Source organism: Prunus dulcis, chromosome 1 (assembly GCF_902201215.1).
Source record: "Prunus dulcis chromosome 1, ALMONDv2, whole genome shotgun sequence".
Classification (NCBI taxonomy): Eukaryota; Viridiplantae; Streptophyta; class Magnoliopsida; order Rosales; family Rosaceae; genus Prunus; species Prunus dulcis.
Genome location: NC_047650.1, coordinates 39,987,927 through 40,009,736, shown reverse-complemented (window position 1 = coordinate 40,009,736; position 21,810 = coordinate 39,987,927). Strand labels below are relative to the sequence as shown.

The window sequence follows — 21,810 nt, the reverse complement described above, 5'->3', positions numbered from 1 at the left end:
GGAAGAAAACGATGAGAACCTGATCGGATCGCTGGGTCCAAAATAATGGTTTGGATAGGGTTTCTGATTGGAGATCTGAGCTCCTTCTTCTTCAATGGCGTCAGTGTAGAATCAACGAAAGAAAATGCGCAAGCCGAAAAAAAAGAAGAAGAAGAAGAAAGGAAGAAAATATAATAAACCCCAAAAACTCGTTAAATTTCAAGATTGCCCCTGCTAGTGTGGTGGTTGTTGATTTAGCGGGCGTGGTTTATCTGGGAGTCGAAAATCAACGATAAAAGTTAAAAAAATTATTAACCATCCAAAACGATTCCAAAAACGTCGTCGTTTATTGTCGGTGAAGCTTACAAGCTGCCATAGCATTATTCATTTCCTTTTATAAAACGTGTCTTCTCCAAAAAGAAAAAACATAAAGTGGATAAGGAATAAAGAGCTAGCACAACAATCTGAAGTCTGATTTGAGCATGCAAATTGGTCGTTAGCCTTCCTTTAATAAATTGATTAATAATATAAAGCAAGAAGCTTCATCCATACGACTATGGATAAGTAGGTTCATATGGCTTTAGAGTTTGGGTCAAAACTTAATTGTCTAAAACTTACATGCTTGCAACTTCACATCATATATAACTTGGGTTACCTACAAAACTAACTCGTTTGCATTTCATTTGTTACATTGAAGATAATCAAACATGGATATATCATAATCCTAATTTATTTATCCACCTTCCCCTAGGGATGGGCATAGTCTGAATTGGATTAGTTTCACCTCTAAAATTGCGGCCAAATCAATTACAATAGAACGGTTTAGTTTGGTTTGGTTTCGACAAAAATCACGAAGGAAATCGAATCAAATCAAACCAAACCAACTTAAGATAGTTTGGTTTGGCTAATTTGGGCCTAAGCCCAATTCTTTTTTCTTTTGCATGTGTTTAAACATTGTTAGCCTAATTACAACAAAAATCATAACTTGCTACATTTTTTTCTTCATTTTCTAGCATATCAAACTATCCTAAAATTCAACATGCAAATAACTTCAAAGTTCCATCAAACTTCAAATTCAACATACATATATTTATTATCTACGTGTGTTAACTAAAATTTAAAATATACATATACATATATATACAAATAGACGGTCCAATTCAATTTAGGCCGATTTGTAAAAGTTCAAAACCAAACCATTAGGGTCAGATTGGTCGATTTGGCTAGATTTATGCCCACCCATACCTTCCCTAATCACTTAGGTTAATACTAAGAGTATAACTCATTTGCTTATTAAAAACTGAATATAACATGTAAATATTGACTTAATGATGATAACATCAATAACGAGGTAGAGCTCTCTCATACATCCACCTCAACTCACATATCAATTTGATCTCACCTATTCCACATCCACGACTTTGACATAGGCCAATGTAGAATAACTTTTCTAATAACTTTCTTTTGAGTTGTATTTAAAAGAGCTCATGCCTTGTTCTACAAACCTCTCTTTATGATAGCAGTTCCACCGGTACTCATTTGCATGGGCAAAAGGAAGTCCAAGTTTGGAACAAGCCCTCCAACAATGAAAGGCAGCCGGACCAAAAATGAGCCCAATTTACCCATGCTAGCCCAAAGGCAAGTATTGTCTGAGCTGCTGCTTGGGTTTGCTGATCTCATGACGACGTCACAAAAATACCTAAGCCATATTCTTCACTTCCCACACAAAAACTCCATTCAAATTCCTCTCATCATATCTCATATGAATAGTGCTTGTCTTTACTTGCCATGACAATGAGTGGAAAAGCAAAATAAAAAAGAGTAGGGCAGTCACTATTCACATGAATAGTGTATTGCCCTTCCTCGTCCTGGTCTTTACCATGGAACCATAGATGAAAGTGCTCTGATGTTCTTCTTATTTTTCTGTATTTGGGCTTATAAGGAAAATCACATGTTACTACTAATATGGGCTTTAGTTTCACCCTGGTTGTGGTCCTTTCCTTTTCTATTGATTGGTTTTGATCGATCCCAAATTTGAGCCCTAATTGATGGGCTTTCTCTAAAAACCGAAAAATATAAATAATTACAAAACAGCTCTGGCTATTTGTGCAAGATGGGTTAGATTTATTTATTCAATTTTCCCATTATCTTGGACAAAATTTATTGTTATAAAATTCATCATCACCACCAATATTTCATCCGTTTCAGTTGTGAACTTGCAAACGTACCATACATTACAAAGCATTCCACAATTCTGGATCTTTATGCTCATGGCTCTCACGGAAAACAAAAAAAATTATTATTATTATTATTAAATTATGCTTGGATTTCAAGAAAGTCAGTGAAATATTATGCATTAAAAATTAAATATGCTGTCAGTCTGCTTTCTTCTTTCGAGATCTGAATTCTTTTTCTTTTTTCTGCGACCCCATTTCCTTTCTTTAAATAGAATTACGCGTCTCCAAGTAGAAAATGCGGTCAGCAAGGCTTCTCTTGTTTTGTCTCCTAAAGACGGTCATTTCATGTGCAAGTGGGGCTTACTTAAACCCATAATTCCACCAATTAAAACCTAAACAAATGATCGTCTCCACATGATTGGCCAGTTCAGTTTTGTCATGCCTTGATCGAATGGAAAATCTAATGGCCAATAAGTAAGAAGAATTACTAGAATCTAATTGTAATTAATTCATGAATTAATTAACAAAAAGTAATTAATTAAGTAATGTTTAGTTGGTTTTTTATTCTTGTGTTGGGTTTTTAGATAAGGACCACATTCTCCAGTGCATTGTATTATGGGAATAAACCCAGTCCCACAAATATATATAAATAAATGATCTTCCCGTCAATGTATACCAACTTCTCTCTATAAGTCATTATATTGTTTCTTATTGTTATATAATCTTTAAAGGGAGGATTCGTAGTATTATATTTTTAACACAAGTTTTGACATATTTTTTGGACTATTAGATTACTTCATTTTCAATGACTGAGATTAAATGTTACATGGCAAGTAATTTTAATTTTTTTTAAATACACAATCATTAATTTTATTTTCTCTCACATAAAAATAAAAGAAATTTTTTTTCTCTCTCCAACTTTTTTGCTGGAATGCGTAATCTCTCTTGCCTCATTAATCTCAAATATTTATTAAGGTATAATAAATAAAGAATCTCACCAAAAACTAAATGCTAAAACCACAATCACACACACACACTCTCTCTCTCTCTCTCTCTCTCTCTCTCTCTCTCTCTCAATTTTTGCCTTCTTCGTCGGGAAGAAAGCTTTGCTCCAGGTTGATATTTCAATTTTCAATTTTCTTCATCAGATTTGGTTTATTTTTATTTTATTTTTTGTTGGAATTAAACTAGGACCTCTAGATTAGGAATTTAAAGAATTAATAGTTTCCAAGGGGATTAAGTGTATTTCTTAGGTATCTATGAGTAAGCTATTCATTTCAATTTGTTTCAAATTGTTGGTAGGATTTCTTATTTTGAGGATTTAATTTAGGGATTTTAATTTTCTCATATATGAAAATTTTGACTATTACTTTTTTTTTTCTTCCTATTAATAGGGAGAGAATACAAAGAGAAAATTTGATGCCACACCACTATCTTCAACCTCGTCCCTCTTTGGGGTTGGTTTTAGAAAAAAGATGGATTACCTGTGGAATGATAAATGGAATTACAGTTTATGAATTTTTTTTTTTTTCTTTCTTCTAGCTGGTGTCTTTGCTGGGCAGTTCAAAATGAGTGTTTCTTCAAATGGCCTCAACACCCTGGGTTGTACTCTGCACACACACACACACGCGCACACAGAGAGAGAGAGAGAGAGAAAAAAAATTTCTTTTATTTTTATGAGAGAAAATAAAATTAATGATGGTCTATTTTAAAAAAATTAAAACTACTTGTCATGTAATATTTAATATCAACCATTGAAAGTGGAGTAATCTAATGGCCCAAAAATTGTGTCAAAACTTTTGTCAAAAATATAATGTCACGGATCCGCCCCCATCTTTAAATAAATGAATCATCATTATTAGATGTCGTACATAAAATCTCAATGTTACCCTTGTGGACTACTATATCACAAGGATGTAGCGAGTTTTTATCAAAAATAGTCAAAATTTACCCCATACTTTCATAAATGTCAGTTTTTGTAAAAACTTTCAAAAATAGCAAAAAACTCACCTAAAATTACTCAAACGCCCTCCTAAGTGAAAACCCACAAAAACTTTATAATAAAAAAAATGCAATCTTTGTTTTCAATTTGATTTTAAACATATATAAAAACAAAGGTTAGATCCCATGTTACATCATTGGAGGAGTTGAACCATGAATATGACTTGATTCCTAGCTAGTTCGAGTACTGCATCCACCCAACATTGAGTTGAAGCAAAGCTTTTGTTCTATGATCTCCTTCATCTCCATTATCTAATTACTTAATTATCTCTAATAAGCCATATATTTGTATTATATATTTAACAAGGCACTCATAGAGTTATTGATTCATCTCCGCAAAGTTAAAGTTCATATCGGAATCTAATTAGCAACTTTGAAGTCAATATATGATAATAAAGGGCTGTGCGTGGCCTCCAATGGTAATAGCATCAACATGGCTGACGACAACAAATAATACCAAAGCTTCGAGCCCAATGACAGAGACAATAGATACTAACATAGGGGAGTTTTTATGTTTAAAATCAAATGAAAACATAGATTACAGTTTTTATGTTTTGCTTTTTTAGGTTTTTGTGGGTTTTAGTTTTGAGGGCATTTGAGTATTTTTAAGTGAGTTTTTGGCTATTTTTGAAAGTTTTTATAAAAACTGACATTTATGAAAGTATAGGGTAAATTTTGGCTATTTTTGATAAAAACTCGGATGTAGCGTTGCCTTGTGTATTGGGATAGACATTACAACGCCATGAAACAAAAAGAACATAACATGTTCCATTTTGGAGACATCATGGCATTCATTATAAGAAACCAAGCTTTTTGAGGTGTAGGATTTGATTCAAGTCATACAACAATACAAAATTGATGAAGATAGTTTGGGCATCATGGCATTCATTATAAGAAACCAAGCTTTTTAAGGTGTAGGATTTGATTCAAGTCATACAACAATACAAAATTGATGAAGATAGTTTGGGCATCATGGCATTCATTATAAGAAACCAAGCTTTTTGAGGTGTAGGATTTGATTCAAGTCATACAACAATACAAAATTGATGAAGATAGTTTGGGCACACGGTTTTAGTTTCTTCAATAAGGGAGTGTTCGGAGACTCAACTTTAAACTTTTGTAACACTTGAAAAAGAAATGTCACTAGTTAAGAACTAATTGATAGCCCGAAAATCCCCTTCTCCGTAAAAACACTCTAGAGCCGTTTTCACTTTGAGGATTGAGGAAGACACTGTTCTTCCTCCCTTCTCCTTTCTTCCCCCATTTTCAGAGACATAATGTTTCCCCCTATTTGTCTTTGTTTTGTTATGTTTTTCCTCCACTCGTCATAGACGGATGAGTCTCAGCGTCAGATCTGCACCTATGTTTTAGTGTTAGATCTCTACCACCATATTTTTTGTGGTTTTTTCATGTTTGGAATAAGTCACAAAGACTCTTTGGGGTTTCTGTGTAGTTTTAACCTCCCATTTTGTGAGAATTTTTCACATTTCCTTTGTGAGAGCTTTCCACCTCTCTTTTGTGTGAGTTTTATTTGTATTGTTTTGACTTGGTTTTTTCAAGCTTTATCTTTTTATTATTATTTTGAGTTTACACCTTTAATTGAGATACCTATGTCAGAGTTTCTTTAATCATGTGTGATCATTAAGGGATAAGCCTCATATTGTCTTAATTTTGATGTTAGATGGCACCGTTATTAAATCACTAATCTTACTAAATCACCCCACATTTTGATTCATGTTTCTTTTCAGTTTAGACCAAGTTGTTGTAATAAAGTAATCCATACAAGTTGGCTCAGACTGCTATTTCATGTGATGGTATGCCCCTATGGATTGAAGATGGTCCACAAAGGCTGGATGCAAGTTGTTTGGCTATAATAGGACTAAAAAACTGTTCGATAAATAAACATTTTTAGAAAGATATTTAAAATAAGGATATTCAACCTATACCAATTAGTCTTTGATTTAGTGGTTGTTATCTAAAAAGAGGTTCAAAAATTTTAGTTCACATGAATTGGATGACAATACTTATTTACGGTGAATTCAAGATATGATTGTAATTGATATATAATTTTATTGCGGCTGAATTATTCCGTTATTACAATAGACATAAATAATATTTCTTCGTTTATATTTTCTTTTTTCTTCTTTATGTGAAAATCCCACATATCTTTATATCGTAATATACCAATTACAATCACACTGCCTGCTCAAATGAAGCGCTTTGAACTTCCAATATAATAAACAAGCAAATTTTCTAGGATTTGGATCCTCATGCCTTCAAAATAATATTTACAAATTGCTTGGTATGGACCAAAATATTATCCATAATTCCATGACAGTCAAACAACTAGCCAAAGCTAGAAGATAAGATATGCACGCAAATGAACTCTTGGAAACAATAATTAAAGACCCTAATTGTAGCAGAGGTTAGATTAAGAGAAAACAACAAAAGAAGAAGAAGGAAAAAACCCAAATTGATGATAAAGTGGAAAGCATCACGCATACCAAGTGAATGAGAGAGAGAGAGAGAGAGAGAGGAAGAGGGTCAAAAAGATTACCCACCCAAAACGCATTAACCTCCAAAACAAAAACACCCAGAAACGACGCATCACCGTCAAACGGTATCAACCCCCAACAACCCCGTCACATGCCAGCATATCCAAAAACAGCACAGAAAAAGGCGACAGGAGGCGGGGGGCGATTCCGTCATTTCACCACGTGTTTTCCGAAGACGATATCTCTCCGGCGTTATGTACAACAGAAAAGAAAGAAAATAATATTTTAATCACGCAACGCACATTATAACCCCGCGAGTCGAAGCCTGCCCCGCGCTAAGTTACGCCAGGTGCGCAGTGCGTGCGCTGGCGTCCTAGGCTCGCGTGTCGCGAGGAGTTTGGTTTATAATTTGACGTGGAGGGATTTTAAAAGGAGTGCGCATTCACTCCGCATGCGCTTTTTAGCCTCTCTCTCTCATACCAATTCAAATTTTTAATGAACTTTATAGGGTTAAAAAATTTTGAGGTATTCAATTTAGACTTTTAAAGAGTATATAAAAGTCTAGTAATATTCAATTGTGACTTTTTAAAAGTATTTAAAAGTTTGATGGTATTTAGTTATGACTTTTAAAAAGTATTTAAAAGTTTAGTAGTATTCAAAAAGTTAATGACTTTTAAAAAGCTTATTAAATGAATGAGTTTTCTATACTTTTAATGGGGTGTATCCAATTCATACTTATAAAGACTTTTTTTAAGTGAGTGACTTTCATAGAGATGACAAATCCTTAAATACTTTTATAGAGTTGATAAAAGTCACTAGTAAATTGGCAAGACTTTTACTCTTAACAATTAGCCTTAAAAGTATAGAAAAGTCATTCATTTAATAAGCTTTTTAAAAGTCATTAACTTTTTAGATACCATCAAACTTTTAAATACTTTTTAAAAGTCATAACTGAATACCACTAGACTTTTATATACTCTTTAAAAGTCTAGATTGAATACCTTCAGACTTTTAAACTCTATGAAAGTCATTAAAAGTTTAAATTGAATACATCCTGAGGTTAATTGTTAAGAGTAAAAGTCTTACCTATTTACTAATAGCTTTTATCAATTTTATCAAAGTATTTAAAAATTTATCATCCCTATAAAATTCACTTATATACACCTTCTGTGAAGAACTCCTCGTGTATTATTTTTTTCAATTTCCCAACGATTCATCAACCTCGCATTCGCTTAAAATACTCCAACGCCCACTTTGGCCCTCTCCATTCTCTCTGAAACCGAAACCGCCTGGCTCCTCTCTCTCTCTCCTAATCTCATCTAAAGCATTGTTTAATTCACACAGCTAGCTCGCTAGTTAGCTTTTCCACCGCTTCAAGCTTGCCCTCATCAACCCCAAAAAAAAAAAAAACACAGACGAAGCGAAGCTTGGGATAATTTCAGAGCGGTCGATCTGTTCAGAAATATTTCTTCACCTGCAGCTGAATGCGCTTTGGTTTCAAAAACAAAATACAAACCAAAGCCATACACAGCGATTGTACTGTCAGTAGGGTCTTCTCTTTGAAGCATATGTATATATATTTTTATTTATATGTCTTGAGATCGTTCTTTTTCTTGTTGGGGAGTATATTGGAGTAATCTGAGTCTGGGAAACGACGTCGGAGGAAGTTTTCTGGTTGGCGCACGTGAGGTGGCACGTGACGGTTAGGACTTTGGGGGAGTTTGTTATTATTTACTATATTTTCCCGGTCCCTGGAAAATGCCTCACAGAACGACTTACTTCTTCCCGAGGCAATTCCCTGATCGCAGGTTCGATTCGACTTCCAAGCAGCTGTTGCAAGAAGATCACAACGATCACGAGAAGAGCAAAGACAGCGACGCTTTTGAAAATGGAGATCACGATCAACAACACCAAAAGGTGCCCAAAACTGCCACCAACAACTTGTACAAGTCCTCAGCTGCTTCTAGAGATGATAGTGCACCGCCCGATATTCAGTACTTCACGGGCGGCCACCAGAAGAAGCCACAGTTGGCGGCTTTCTGCGACTGGTTCCTCCAAGACAAGAAGAAGGGTCCCAGCGCTCGATCCAAGTCGAGCGCTGGGCATAACCTGAGGGCTACGAGGCTGTCGTCATCCTCGATCTCCTCGTGCCACCTGGTGGATGAGGATCGGGAGCTGTTGATCCCGCAGCCTCGTCATGATGATCATGAGGCTGCTGCTCCGCCGCAGCAGCCGGAGTCGTCTACCACGACGACGCTCAAGGACAGGAGCGTTGACCGGAGCTTTGACCGGCAGGTGTCGCTGCCGAGGGTGTCGAGCGGGAGTAGCTACGCGGGGAGCTTGTTCTCTGGAACGACGACGTTGGATGGGAACTTCTCCGGGGATGTTAAGGACTCGTCGGCCACGACGAGGCATATGGAGGAGGAGGAGGAGGAAGAGGAGGAGAGAAGTAAAGTGAGTTTGGTGCAGAGGTATAAAGAGAGCTATTATCTGCAGCTTCTTTTGGCTAAGAGGCTTAGTTCTCATGCTACTCTTGGTAGTGAATCATTGCTCTTGCATGAGAGTGCTGCACTTGAGGTTTCCGATGCTGAAACGGTGTCGTATCGGCTCTGGGTATGTACTCTCTCTCTAACACACTCTCACTCACTCTCATCTTAAACAAACATGCCACTCAATCTGAGAACATATGGTTTAGTTCTCAATGATCAATATCAAAGTATTTTTCTGTATCAACATTGCGTCCTTGAGTAAAATATTCCATATATTAAGATATTGGGGACCTGGTACAACTAGACATGTTTCTTTGAAGTTTAAGTTTGGAATTTTGCCTTGAGATGTTTTCTAAATTTGTACATGTTTAACCTTAAAACTCATGTTTAATGCGTAGATTGTTGTCTGTATGCTTTTCAGGTTAGTGGCTGTTTGTCATACAATGAAAAGATATCTGATGGTTTCTACAACATTTTGGGAATGAATCCATATCTATGGGTGATGTGCAATGATGTCGAGGAAGGAAAGCGAATACCGTCCTTGACGTCGCTTAAAGAAATTAAACACGGTGAGACGTCAATGGAGGTTGTTCTTGTTGATAAACAAGAGGATTCTCGCCTGAAGGAGCTTCAAGATAAAGCACATGAACTTTCATGTGCTTCAGAGAATACTTTAGTGTTGGTGGAGAAACTTGGCAAGCTTGTTGCCATTTACATGGGGTGGGTTTCAATTTTCCCCCCTTTTAAAACTTGACACACATATTTGGTTCGTTGATTATAATTTTTCTGAGTCACTTCAATTTGAAGGGGTAGTTATCCCGCGGAGCAAGGAGATCTGCACATGCGTTGGAAAGTGGTTAGCAAGAGATTGAGGGATTTTCATAAGTGTATTGTGCTCCCCATTGGCAGCCTATCAATTGGGCTTTGCAGGCATCGTGCCGTTCTTTTCAAGGTACCTCATTGGTTTGTTTATTTATGTTTATGGTCTTCACCTTGTTCATTCTGATTGGCACTACTGTACCAATTGTAAATTAATTGTTTTCGACATATTTAATGTTGTAGATACCGAGTGGTATGTTCTCCATTTAAGTTGATGTCTTTATTTGGATAAAGAAATTGAGTCATCTATATGTCAATTAGTTTGCCAGTAAATCTATTGTAGATTTGTTTTGATCTTTTACATGACGCACATGTGCGATATGAGAGTGCTATCTAGGAGAACAAACATATTATCATTGTATATGTGGGAAAAAATAACTCTCTTAGTGTATCATAGAGGCAGTCATGTAATGTCTTGCAGCAGCTTATGCATTAGAGTTGAACTGGCCAAAAGGGGACATCACTTCGTCGCCAATTTATTGTGCTTCTTTAGAAATTGTAGCCCCCAGAATACTTGTCAAAGAACATCCTGGTTTCTTTTGCTGAAGAAGGATATAAATGTGAGATAGCAGTGTCATAGGGACCAATTCTTGTTAGATAGAGAACTAGCCATGGCCCTAATTGACTGTAAAAGTATATGAGTGTTATCTGAAAGGTAGTGCAAATTAGTTGCCTTCATTCTAAGGCACAGTTTTCCATAGGGACGTTTCTTGGGTTACATCTTATAGTGTATTTCACCCAGGATAGCAATTCTAACTTCGGATTTTGTTCTAATTTACAATTATGCATGCCCTTGTTTACAAGCTAATGGATAGTGCACTTGTGATATATTTCTCAAAATTCATTTTCTTGCTTCAAAAACTGATTATTTTGCTGAATGTGTCTCAGTAGTAAAATTCAGGACTCATGTATCCTAATTGTACAAGAACTGTTTGAGCATACATGAATCTGTGAACAGGATGCATGGGTTTCACATGAGAATGCAACTGAATTAGAAGCATCAAGTGACACACAATTATATAGAGCTATGAGTTTTCATCCTCTGATCATTCGGTGAGGTATATGTAGCTTTTCGAGGTGAACTAACAAAATTCTTGGCGATATGATTCTTATGGGGTTTAAATGGGAAGATCATGCCTATTCCTGTCCTTCTGCACCTAGTCAAATGTTTTGCAAATATTAGGCCAACATAATTAAATAATATTGTTGTTGTTTCTTGTTTCGTCATCTACTTTTGAGTATATAGAGTACAAATGAGCAGTCGATAGACAAAGAGCAATGATATCTTGGAACTCAGTTCACTTGACATCATTGTGTTAAAGGAACCTACAGGACTGCTTATGTCATTTTTAAGCAGAATGAATTGATATTGAAATAAACCCACATAATTCATGCAACTCTCTTGCGTTTTGATTGGTCAAAATGAGGTACATCGACCATCACGTCACCTGTGGGTTCGTATGTGCTTGTGTGGTGTGGGCTGATCATACTTCAAGGGCATATGGAATATTTTTATTTTTCATTAGCTTGACATATTCTGGAGTTAATATCTGAAGTCTATATTTTCCATGTGCAGAAATTGGCAGACCACATAGGTTTGCCTTGTCGGATAGCTCGTGGTTGCAAGTATTGTGTGGCAGATCATCGGTCTTCTTGTCTTGTCAAAATTGAAGATGACAGGCAGTTTTTGAGGTTGGCATTTTAATTGTGTGCAATGCTTTGTTGCTTGCAGAATATTATGTTGTTAATATGATTTGGCATTTAAGTTCATTCTGAAACGCAGATATTGACAGTCTAATTCATTGCTCATGTTCCTTGGTATCTGTTGTTCGAATGTTGTGTAACAATATATTCTTTATAGAATTATAATTTAAGGGTGTCAATCTGTTGTCTTTTGGTCTATACATTATCATTGCAGAAATCGTGGTCAGTAACACACTGTTGTTTCTCAAATTCACTGTTCCCATAACATTTGATGTTGAAAAAATTTAGGCATGAGCTCAGAATGACTTAATTGGTGTCAAATACGTTCACTTTATCTTCTGTCATACCAGGTTGTGTTAATGGTGGACCTTGATATAATTGATTCTATGTACTATGTCACATGTTCAGTTTTTATTAACTTAAATTAATTTACAAATGCTATTTCATGCTTAATTTGATGGTTGTATATGTATTTCTTAACAGGGAATATGTGGTTGATCTAGTTGGGAAACCAGGAAACCTCCATGGTCCAGACTCCTCAATAAATGGAGGATCTCTTTCTGCAATACCTTCACCATTTCAAATTTCTCATCTAAAAGAATTCCAACAACCTTACAGGAATAATGGATTATGTTGCCAACTTACGAACTCAAAGCACACACGTGCTCCTCCCGAAGATCCATTCTATTCAGGTATGGTATGTCTTTCATATCTTGAAGATATATGTTCCACTACTTTAAGTATTAGAAAACAAAGGGAAACTGAATGAACTGGGGTGTAGGAATCATTGTTACTTAACGAATATATAGAACTTTATTTCTACATATAATTTGTATCTCTGATAGGATACAGTGCTGTTGACTGATTCATTGACGTGGTGATCCATATCAATGATAAAGATTTAATTGCAAGTTACGATACTGGATGGGTCTTTGTGTGTAGCATTAAATTGCCACTTTGATATGAATGCATAAATATTTGTGCTCCCTGGCTATATTTTTTTTGCCTCTTTGCCTTGAGTTCTTTAACAATAGGCCAATATCATTTTTGTTTTTGTTTTTGGCTTATATTTGGGTAAGCTAATGTAGTGGTTGTTGTTAGCAATATTGTTGGTGTTGCCGTTAGACTTTATGTTTTGTGTATTGATACAGAAAAGAAATCATTTATCATGTAGCCTCATTTCACTTGTGGTGGCTTGCAAAATGCCTGTTACTGTCTTTATCCTTTCTGCAAAAATAAAGCAAACCTTAGCTTCTTAAATGTGTAAAGATCTATCTCTTGCAGGCGGTGGGGAGGGAGGTCAGGTCATCAAGGAAAGCAGTTTGATTCCAGTTGATCAAACTAAATTTGGGATGGAATCTTCTCTGATGCCTTTGGAGTTGAAAGGAAATGCTCAGGGTGATGCTTCTCAAGCTCTTGATGTTGCTGCTGCTGCCGCGGCATCATTAGAGGAATCTGCTAGACTTGGCGAAGAAAATATTGCTGTACAACAAGCGTACAGAAAGGAGATTGTTGTATCAAGAAGTCAGGTTATAAGCAACAGTGTCAAGCAACCTGAAGTACGTGTGTTCAATCAATCAGAGATAGAGGGGGTTCATGTTGAACTTGTGAAACAAGGTAGAATTACTGCTGTGACTATCCCCAGGTACTTGAATCTTGAACCCTCTCTTGCAATGGACTGGCTTGAGATCTCATGGGACGAGTTAAATATCAAAGAGCGCGTTGGAGCTGGTATTTCTTCTCCCCCCTTTTCTTTTATGACACGGATATATCTTTACATTTTTTATTACTCAACCACTACTTCTTTTCCTCATGAAATCTTATACTTCGTTTTTTTTCCAGGCTCATTTGGGACAGTGCATCGTGCTGAATGGAATGGATCGGTTAGTAATTTGTTCCTTGTGATTTGATGGTGATTACTTGTTTCTCCGAGTAAAAATTCATTTGGATACAACATGAATACTTAATCTGCCCTATATATGTGGCCCTTTCAAGTGGATTAATTTTATGAGTGATGCATATAATGAGATTGCTTAATAGCATGTCATTGTAGAGCTTGGCCTGTGTGTGTGATCTATTTTTTATTTCTGTCTTTGGAGTAGGTTTTGTAACTTTTGGTGTTTCCACCAGTTTGATTAGATGGTTGAGTGGAATTTAGTTTTCTGCTTAATATGTTCCTTACTCTTGAGATGTCTTCGGTTGGATGCTGAATAGCGTCCTTGCAATACATCAGTGCAGTTTTCTGTTAAAGCTTTTTCTTTGTTTGTTGAATATTTTCCTTAAATTAGTAAAATTTATTGATTGTCCAATGCAGGATGTTGCTGTCAAGGTGCTAACTGTTCAGGATTTCCATGATGATCAATTGAAGGAGTTTTTACGAGAGGTAGATTTCCATGTTCTGTACAGATCATCAGATTGTAGATGATCACATCTTAGCCTTTATTTTACTACCGTGTATTGTGCTTTGTGTTTATGATCATAATTGAAGTTCACTTTCACATTGTATTCAGGTTGCAATTATGAAACGTGTCCGCCATCCGAATGTAGTCCTTTTCATGGGTGCAGTTACAAAGCGTCCACATCTGTCAATAGTGACAGAATATCTGCCTAGGTATTCAATTCATTTTAGTTCTTCTGTGTATAATTCCATAGTCATTCTTGTGTCTAAACCTTTTACTATCCTGGTGTCCGTGGAGCAGGGGTAGTCTATATCGCCTCATACACAGGCCAGCTTCTGGGGAACTTCTGGATCAGAGGAGGCGGTTGCGCATGGCATTGGATGTGGTTCGTATAATTAATCATCATTGTTTGTTTGTTCACTTGCTGTGTTTGTTGTTAGTGAAACTATATATGCTGTCTTCAATGCAGGCCAAAGGGATCAATTACCTCCATTGTCTTAACCCTCCTATCGTCCATTGGGATCTTAAATCTCCCAATTTGTTAGTTGATAAAAATTGGACAGCGAAGGTACGTTAACATAAAAAGGTTTAACATTTTACTTTGAGTTCTCCAATTGGCATGCTGTGGACATAATTAATCTCTTTCATTTATCCTCAGGTATGTGATTTTGGGTTGTCCAGATTTAAGGCGAACACTTTCATCTCATCTAAGTCTGTCGCAGGAACAGTAAGCCTCTCCTCTCTCTCTCTCTCTCTCTCTCTCTCTCTCTCTCTCTCTCACACACACACACACACACACACACACACACACACAGAGCACACCACACACACAGAGGTTGTGCTCGAGTGTGCACAACTAGCCTTTGGGGTGGTGCCTATTGCTCCCCAATCAGAGCAAGGGTGCCAAACCAGACCGTACTGGAAAATCTTTATCATCCTTGATGAATCTTTATTTATTTATTTATTTTCTTTTGGTCAGTGATTAATCTTTATTTATGTTAATGAATGATCTGGTAGTCCAGTTCTTTCTTCCTAAGAATAGGATGCAGATTGGTCAATGTTTGTTGATGTGGTTTTTGTCTCATAAATACTTGTTACAGGGATTAAATTCTTGATTTCTGCCATCATGAAGTTCCCACTTCACATAATTTCTTTTATCAAGTAGAGCTTTCTCTTCAAAAATATAGAGGTGTTCAAACATTTTTCTTGTTTTGTTTTTTTTTTTTTTTTTCCTGTGTTTCACATTTAGTCTCTTTCCTCATTTGGTGATGTATGAATGCTTTGAGCAAATGACTATGAACTCTTTTTTTATGTTCTCCATATAAAGTCAGGTATTTCTATCAATATTTTGCAGGTTGAAATTTTACTTCGCAGTGCATCAATTAACATGTAACTCACTAACTTTTCTTTTCAGCCCGAGTGGATGGCTCCAGAATTTCTTCGCGGAGAGCCCTCAAATGAGAAGTCTGATGTTTACAGTTTTGGAGTAATCCTCTGGGAACTTGTAACAATGGAACAACCTTGGAGTGGTCTTAGCCCCGCCCAGGTACGAGTCATGATTTGCATCTACTTTATTGTGCTTTCTCCTGCACATTAAATGTCAACTTCAAATGTTTATTTCCAATTTTTTCGCCTTTTGTAAACAAGTTGTTCTATGTCTCAGGTAGTTGGAGCTGTTGCCTTCCAGAACAGAAGGCTTGCTATCCCAGCCAATACTCCGCCAATGTTGGCTTCGCTTATGGAATCCTGCTGGGCTGAGTAAGTCTACACGAGTCCTCCCTTTTCTGCCATGACATATTTTAAGGATGACCTGATGAGAAGAAATGACTCTAGGACCCTCTAGATGCATATGTTGATCCAAGAGGTCATTCTTTTCTGCATGCGGTGTGAACAGTATAACGTTGAAGAATAATGTGGCTAAAACTCACTTTACTTGCAGTAAATCTATGTGCTGTCTATTCTCATCCCAAGTTCTATAGAGAATCAAATATATACCATTGTTAGCATAAGAATTTGTTCAAATGCACTTAGCTGAGGTCGGCGAGACCATACTGGCAAAGCCCTGGATAATGCTCTGCAGTGTCTTTCTTTGTACATCTTGCCATCTAGCATATTAGCTAAGAAGACAGCAGACATTAACTGGAATTCAACCATACCTTGTTCTTTACTGCTTTAATACCTGATTAGTGTGAGCTTGATATACAATGTCGGCCCATTCCCCCACAGCTTAAGCTTCGGGGTCTAGTGGTTGCCTAACAATTAATACTTTTATTCAACGAAATATTTGGATTTAGTGCTTTGAAAGAGCATTTCCATCATATTTTAGAACTTGCAGGCGGCAGCATCACTTAGATCTTTCCTTGCCTACTTTTTATCTAAAACAGACTGACTGTAGTCTTTATCTCTCTTGACAGGACTTGTATGTTTAGTTTCTCATTTTGTGTATTGTCTTTGGCAGTGATCCTGCTCAGCGCCCGTCTTTTGCTAGTATAGTTGAGTCCCTAAAGAGGTTGTTAAAGTCTCCTCTGCAGTTGGTACCCGTGGGTGGAAAATGAAGGGTGCTTCTGCCCATAGCTGAATCGAAGAGTTGATCGTTATACTTTCGGTAGTTAAATCCCTACAACTGACTGAGCTTCTTTGGTTCTTGGCAATTATACAAGTGTTTCTTGTCTAACCCAATTAGAAAGCAGTTGTACCCCTCATATGTACTGAAGGGAAATAAATATAGTTCCTTCTGTATTTATGTGAGTTTCTAGTGTGGCCAGCGTTTTCATGATAAGCTATTTAGATCCCCTTCAATCTGTCTGATTCATAAGGGAAGAACTCGCATCAGTATCTCAATTTCAATTCAAAGAAGAATTCGGTTCGGTTCGTTTTGATTGAGGAACTGGAATTAACTTTGATTTGTATTTTGTTTTGTAACTGATAAGTCTGATATGCATCTAGTTGTTGCTCATTCCAAAGTTCAATCAAATTTCATGCCAAAAGGACAGAATTCCAAGTCGAATTGGCTTCCTTTATTCTTTCTTTAGAACGATCCAAATTGCATTCAAATATTCATTCACTAAAATTGTCGATTGAATTGATGAGATAAGCATCCTTATAATCACCAATGAGGTGTTAGTTGGATTGGTCCAGATTTTTGATGTGCTTTCAAGTGGTCATTATTCAAGTTCATGTAGTATCCATATACGTGAGTTTTTCCCCTCATCTTCCTAACTTTAGCAACAACAAAAAAACACCTCTATAATCGTTTTTCAAGAAATCAAGCAACTATCTAAACCCCAAACACGAAACTTGGGGAAATGAAACTACAATCTTTCTATCCGTGATTATATGATGCAACCACGAGATTAGCGAAACTCAATAACCAAGGTAAGCATGTCCAATGTTCCACGATTATATTATCGGCAACACACCCATCAGTTGTACTTGTGCATCATGGAGAGACATAAGAAGTGTGAGACCCGGAGCCAATGACCCAAATGCTTAGAAAACTCATGAACACAAATAGGAGAAAAATGTAAGATTTAGAGCGTTTTCTTGCAAGTATCTCCGTAGCAATTGATGGCAAGCAAAGATGGCATCAAGTTGCCAAACGTGAATAGTAATAGTAGATCTGTTAATGCATGGATAAAGTCATCTAAAATAAGCACATTAGATAGCTGGTGGCGATCTAATCATCTTCAACTCAAACACGAAAGTTGTTTATAAAGTGAAGAGAACTAATAAGAAACAAAGTACAGAAGGAGAATTTTTAAAAAAATTACGTTAATAATTCAAGTAGTTAATAACATTTACTTATTTTACACCTGAGGCCTATCAAAATAATAGTCATAGCTCATAGGTCCCTCCCAATCCCAACGCCAACAAGAAGGCGGCTTCGTTAAATATCCAAATCCAAAGCCAGGTTCCAGTCAACATAGTCGACCCTTGCCTCATTCCTCCCCAATTCACAATCTAATCCCAATCTCACAATTCACAAACAAAATTCCCAATCCAACATACAGACATCCGAAACAATCTAGTCCAGTCCAATCCAATTCAATCCCAAAATGATGTCGCAGATGGTTAAAGACTTGTTTCTCCAAGCAGGCCTCATCCTCGTCGTCGTTGTCGCCTTCCTCGCCATCCACAACATCCCCCAGAAGCTCCTAGCCAATCTCCGCTTCCGCTTCCGCAACAAACCCAAAGCACAAGCCAAGCGCCACTTCGTTCTCGGCGCCCAGCTCCTCGCCCAAGCCCGATCCGCCGCCTCTCCCTCCTCCGCTTCCTCACTCTCCAAGCAAGCCCTCGACGAAGCCGAAAAGGCCATCTCCCTCGACCCCAAGGACGCCGCCGCCCACATCCTCAAAGCCCTAGCCCTCGACTCTCAGGGCTACAAGACCTCCGCCCTCGACGCCATCGACGTCGCTCTCTCCCCTTTCGCCGCCAAGAGCCTCACCGAGGAGGAGCGCGGCGATGCGCTCGTCAAGAGGGCGGAGATCAGGCTGTCGATGAACCGACGAGGCCAGGTTGACTCGGTGATCGCCGATTTGACTCGGGCTGTGGAGCTGAGCCCGGAGAATGTGAAGGCGTTTTGTACGCTCGGAGAGTGCTACGAGGGGAAGAAGATGACGGAAGAGGCCAGGACGGCCTACGAGGCGGCGCTGAAGGTCCAGCCCAGATTGAAAGTCGCGAGGGATGCTCTCGACCGTCTCGGTTCGAGTTAGACGAGTTGGCTCGGCTCGGCTCGGCTCGGCTCGGCTCTATTCTATTTATATTTTTGTTTTAAATTTGTGTTTATTTTTCAATTAGAATGATCAGAGGCTTTTGTGACTAATGGAACGGTATTAATTATGAGTCTCTGGTTTTCTCTGTCTTTTTGTTAGTCGTAACATGGAGGAGGAAAAACGAAATTCCAGTAATGTCAAAAAAGAAGAAAACCAATTAATTCAAGTGATTGAAAAATGGAAATTCTTGCAACGCTTATCAGAATTTTTCTTATTTATGTATTATTTCATTTTATAGAAAATGTTTTTAAAAAAGTCCCTCGGGACAGACATCCGGCATAAAAAAATCGACGAGCATGAAAAATGCATCTCGGCAACTTTATTAGGGGTGGACATCTAAACTGGTGAATCGAATCAAGTCGGAAACTCAAGAACATGATAAACTAAATCAACCCCGTGAATAAAAACATACAAAAAAAATAAAAACAATCACATATTCATTATCCAATCAACTCAGGTTAATAGATTTTCTGAATTACATTACAACTTCAGTTTTGCTAATAGAATCCCTGAGATTTCACACTATCCTACCAATAACTAACTCATAATTACCATTTATGTGAAAACCTCATTTCCCCTAACATAAGTCCTATTTAGAGACCCCTCTGGTTTTGTCATGCCCACACATATTTGATAATGGCTAATTTATTCAGCAAATCAAGATGAACTTTAGTGTTAATTTAGAGTAATGATCCTTAAATTTATGTCCATAAATTATATTTTATTACCTCAAAATAAAAATAAATGAAAAGAATTGATTAAATTACCCCGAGTAACCCAACTCCCCCACAACTTTTTCTTACACCGATTGGAAGACCGACCAATCCCCCACTTTGTAGGCCCCATAAATATCACATCTCTCTAAATTCCTCATCTACCCCTAAACTTAACAAAACAATTCAAATGAATTTACAGAAAGACTAATGTACGAGGCGTGGTTGAGTTGCAAAACTACGTAAATTAAAAAACGAGTTGAAGGACTAAAATGTAACTAGTGGATAAGTTTAGAGACTATTGGTCCAAATGAACGTGCACATATAAAACAGTATAATCTTCTAATATAGTAAAGTTGTTGGCGGTCATTAAATTTGCACCCAATCTACATACAACACCAAATCTCCCACATTTGGAGACGAGTGTTCATTCCCCTTTCCTGTAATACCTGCTTGTATGGAAAAAGAAAAAGAAAAAACCAAATATCCTGAATTAAATTCTCATTCAAAATGGAATCTCCTAGAATTTATTAGGTTGCCCTTTGCTACTCTATATATATGATAGGCTTGTCTGTTAAGAAAACCAACAAAAGCATCATCTTCTTCCTCTAGTTTGCAATTTTCATTTCATTTTTTGTTGTCTCAGAGAGAGTCATGTCTAGAAAGAAGGTGAAACTGACTTATATCAGTAATGACTCAGCTAGAAAAGCAACATTCAAGAAAAGGAAGAAGGGTCTCATGAAGAAGGTGAGCGAACTCAGCACCCTTTGTGATGTTGAGGCATGTGCTATTATTTATAGCCCATATGATACTCAACCTGAGATTTGGCCATCCCCTCTGGGAGTGCAACGCGTTCTTGCAAAATTCAAGACCATGCCGGAGATGGAGCAGAGCAAAAAGATGGTGAATCAAGAGAGTTTTTTGCGGCAAAGGATTGAGAAAGCCAAGGAGCAGCTCAAGAAACAAAGGAAGGACAACAGGGAGAAGGAGATGACACGAGTGATGTTCCAGAGTCTCACTGGGAAGCCCCTCCAGGGTTTGAGCATGATCGATCTCAACGACCTCGGGTGGCTCATCGACCAGAACCTCAAGGAGATTTACAACAAGATTAAGAATCTGAATGAGGAGGCTGAGAAGAAACAAGTCCAACTGGAACCAACAGGATTGCCAGCGCATGCAGCAGCAGCAGATCAAGGAATAATGGAGAGGCAACCATGGTTCACAGACATGATGAACCCTCAAGAACAGCACATGGGGCTTGGTGCTGGGGAAGAGATGATGCTGCCATTTGGAGATCAAAACCACATTAATGCCATTTGGTCTAATAATGCCTTTTTCCCTTGAAATATTTTACTATTTAGCGTTTGTTTTCTAGGCTAAGTGATTTCTTTGATAATTTTAGCCTCTTCTTCAAAGGAAGGCTGTGTTCACATTTAGTTTCTTTATGAATTTTATGTACTAAAAGTAAGCTACAATATATATGTAGTGGTTGGTTGGTGTGTTAATAATCTTGTCACTGTTTAATTCCAATATATATTGAAGTATTTACTTGATTTATTGTAATTGCACATAATTGTGGATCTTGTTTTGCTCTACAAGTAGTCTAACTTTGTATATACCTCTAGCTTAGATTACCTCAAAAGCTATCTATCTATCTATGTATCTCTGTTTTCTTGGATAAGAATTACATAAGATTAACATTATTCATTGTATGGATTTCCGATTAGTACTAGTGATCTTGTTGTTATGTAACGGGCTCTGTGGGAGCCCACTACTGAATCCAAACATGTAAAATTTATCTTCACTTTATCCACCCAGGTCCAATATCTTGGCCCAATAGACCTCTATACGAGGGACTTTATTAGAAAAGGCCTTAGTGCAATTAGTAGCTGACCTAACTCAACCACCAATTGTTATGTCACGGGTCATACAAGAGCCCACTATTAAACCTTAGCATGCATTAATATTATTCCAAACTTGACCACTTATGTCCGATAAGTAGGCCTAATGGACATCTGTATGTTGAATTCTAACTCAAAAGGCCTCAGTGCAATTAGCAGCGAACTTGACTCTGAAATCAATTCTTATGTCACGAGCACTGTAAGAGCCCATTACTAAATCCTAGTATGCACCGAGATTGTTCCCACCTAAACCACTTAGGTCCAATACATATTGGGTGAGGTTAGAACAAATGAACCTCTA

The 21,810-nt window shown here is 37.3% G+C and overlaps 4 protein-coding genes across 7 annotated transcripts in view; 3 read left to right on the top strand and 1 right to left on the bottom strand.

Annotated features, from left to right (window-relative positions):
• The window catches only part of LOC117616605 (BEACH domain-containing protein B), a 36,951-nt gene extending 36,789 nt beyond the window's left edge, over nt 1–162 (bottom strand). For 2 of the 3 annotated variants that reach the window (XM_034345976.1, XM_034345975.1), the window contains exon 1: nt 20–161. The gene's annotated coding sequence lies outside the window, so the exon portion shown is untranslated. Of the gene's footprint in view, nt 1–19 lie in introns of all 3 variants that reach the window. The other variant, XM_034345977.1, reaches the window with a different exon arrangement.
• Nucleotides 163–7,872: 7,710 nt separating this feature from the next.
• On the top strand, nt 7,873–17,130 carry LOC117614978 (serine/threonine-protein kinase CTR1). 2 transcript variants are annotated; one of them, XM_034343936.1, is made up of 15 exons: nt 7,873–9,265; nt 9,563–9,861; nt 9,955–10,093; nt 11,597–11,712; nt 12,208–12,416; nt 13,009–13,455; nt 13,567–13,607; nt 14,039–14,107; nt 14,235–14,335; nt 14,424–14,508; nt 14,593–14,691; nt 14,782–14,850; nt 15,538–15,669; nt 15,787–15,881; nt 16,582–17,130. In XM_034343936.1, the coding sequence occupies exons 1-15, from the start codon at nt 8,411–8,413 to the stop codon at nt 16,676–16,678; spliced, it is 2,853 nt and encodes a 950-aa protein (XP_034199827.1). In that variant the 5' UTR covers nt 7,873–8,410; the 3' UTR covers nt 16,679–17,130. The 2 variants fall into 2 exon arrangements, with proteins under 2 accessions (XP_034199827.1, XP_034199825.1); XM_034343934.1 differs by having other exon boundaries at nt 9,949–10,093.
• Nucleotides 17,131–18,190: 1,060 nt separating this feature from the next.
• On the top strand, nt 18,191–18,835 carry LOC117619910. The gene has a single exon (XM_034349976.1). The coding sequence runs from the start codon at nt 18,191–18,193 to the stop codon at nt 18,833–18,835; it is 645 nt and encodes a 214-aa protein (XP_034205867.1).
• A 1,125-nt stretch (nt 18,836–19,960) lies between these two features.
• LOC117615207 (agamous-like MADS-box protein AGL80) lies at nt 19,961–21,171 on the top strand. The gene has a single exon (XM_034344249.1). The coding sequence runs from the start codon at nt 20,263–20,265 to the stop codon at nt 20,950–20,952; it is 690 nt and encodes a 229-aa protein (XP_034200140.1). The 5' UTR covers nt 19,961–20,262; the 3' UTR covers nt 20,953–21,171.
• Nucleotides 21,172–21,810: the final 639 nt, after the last annotated feature.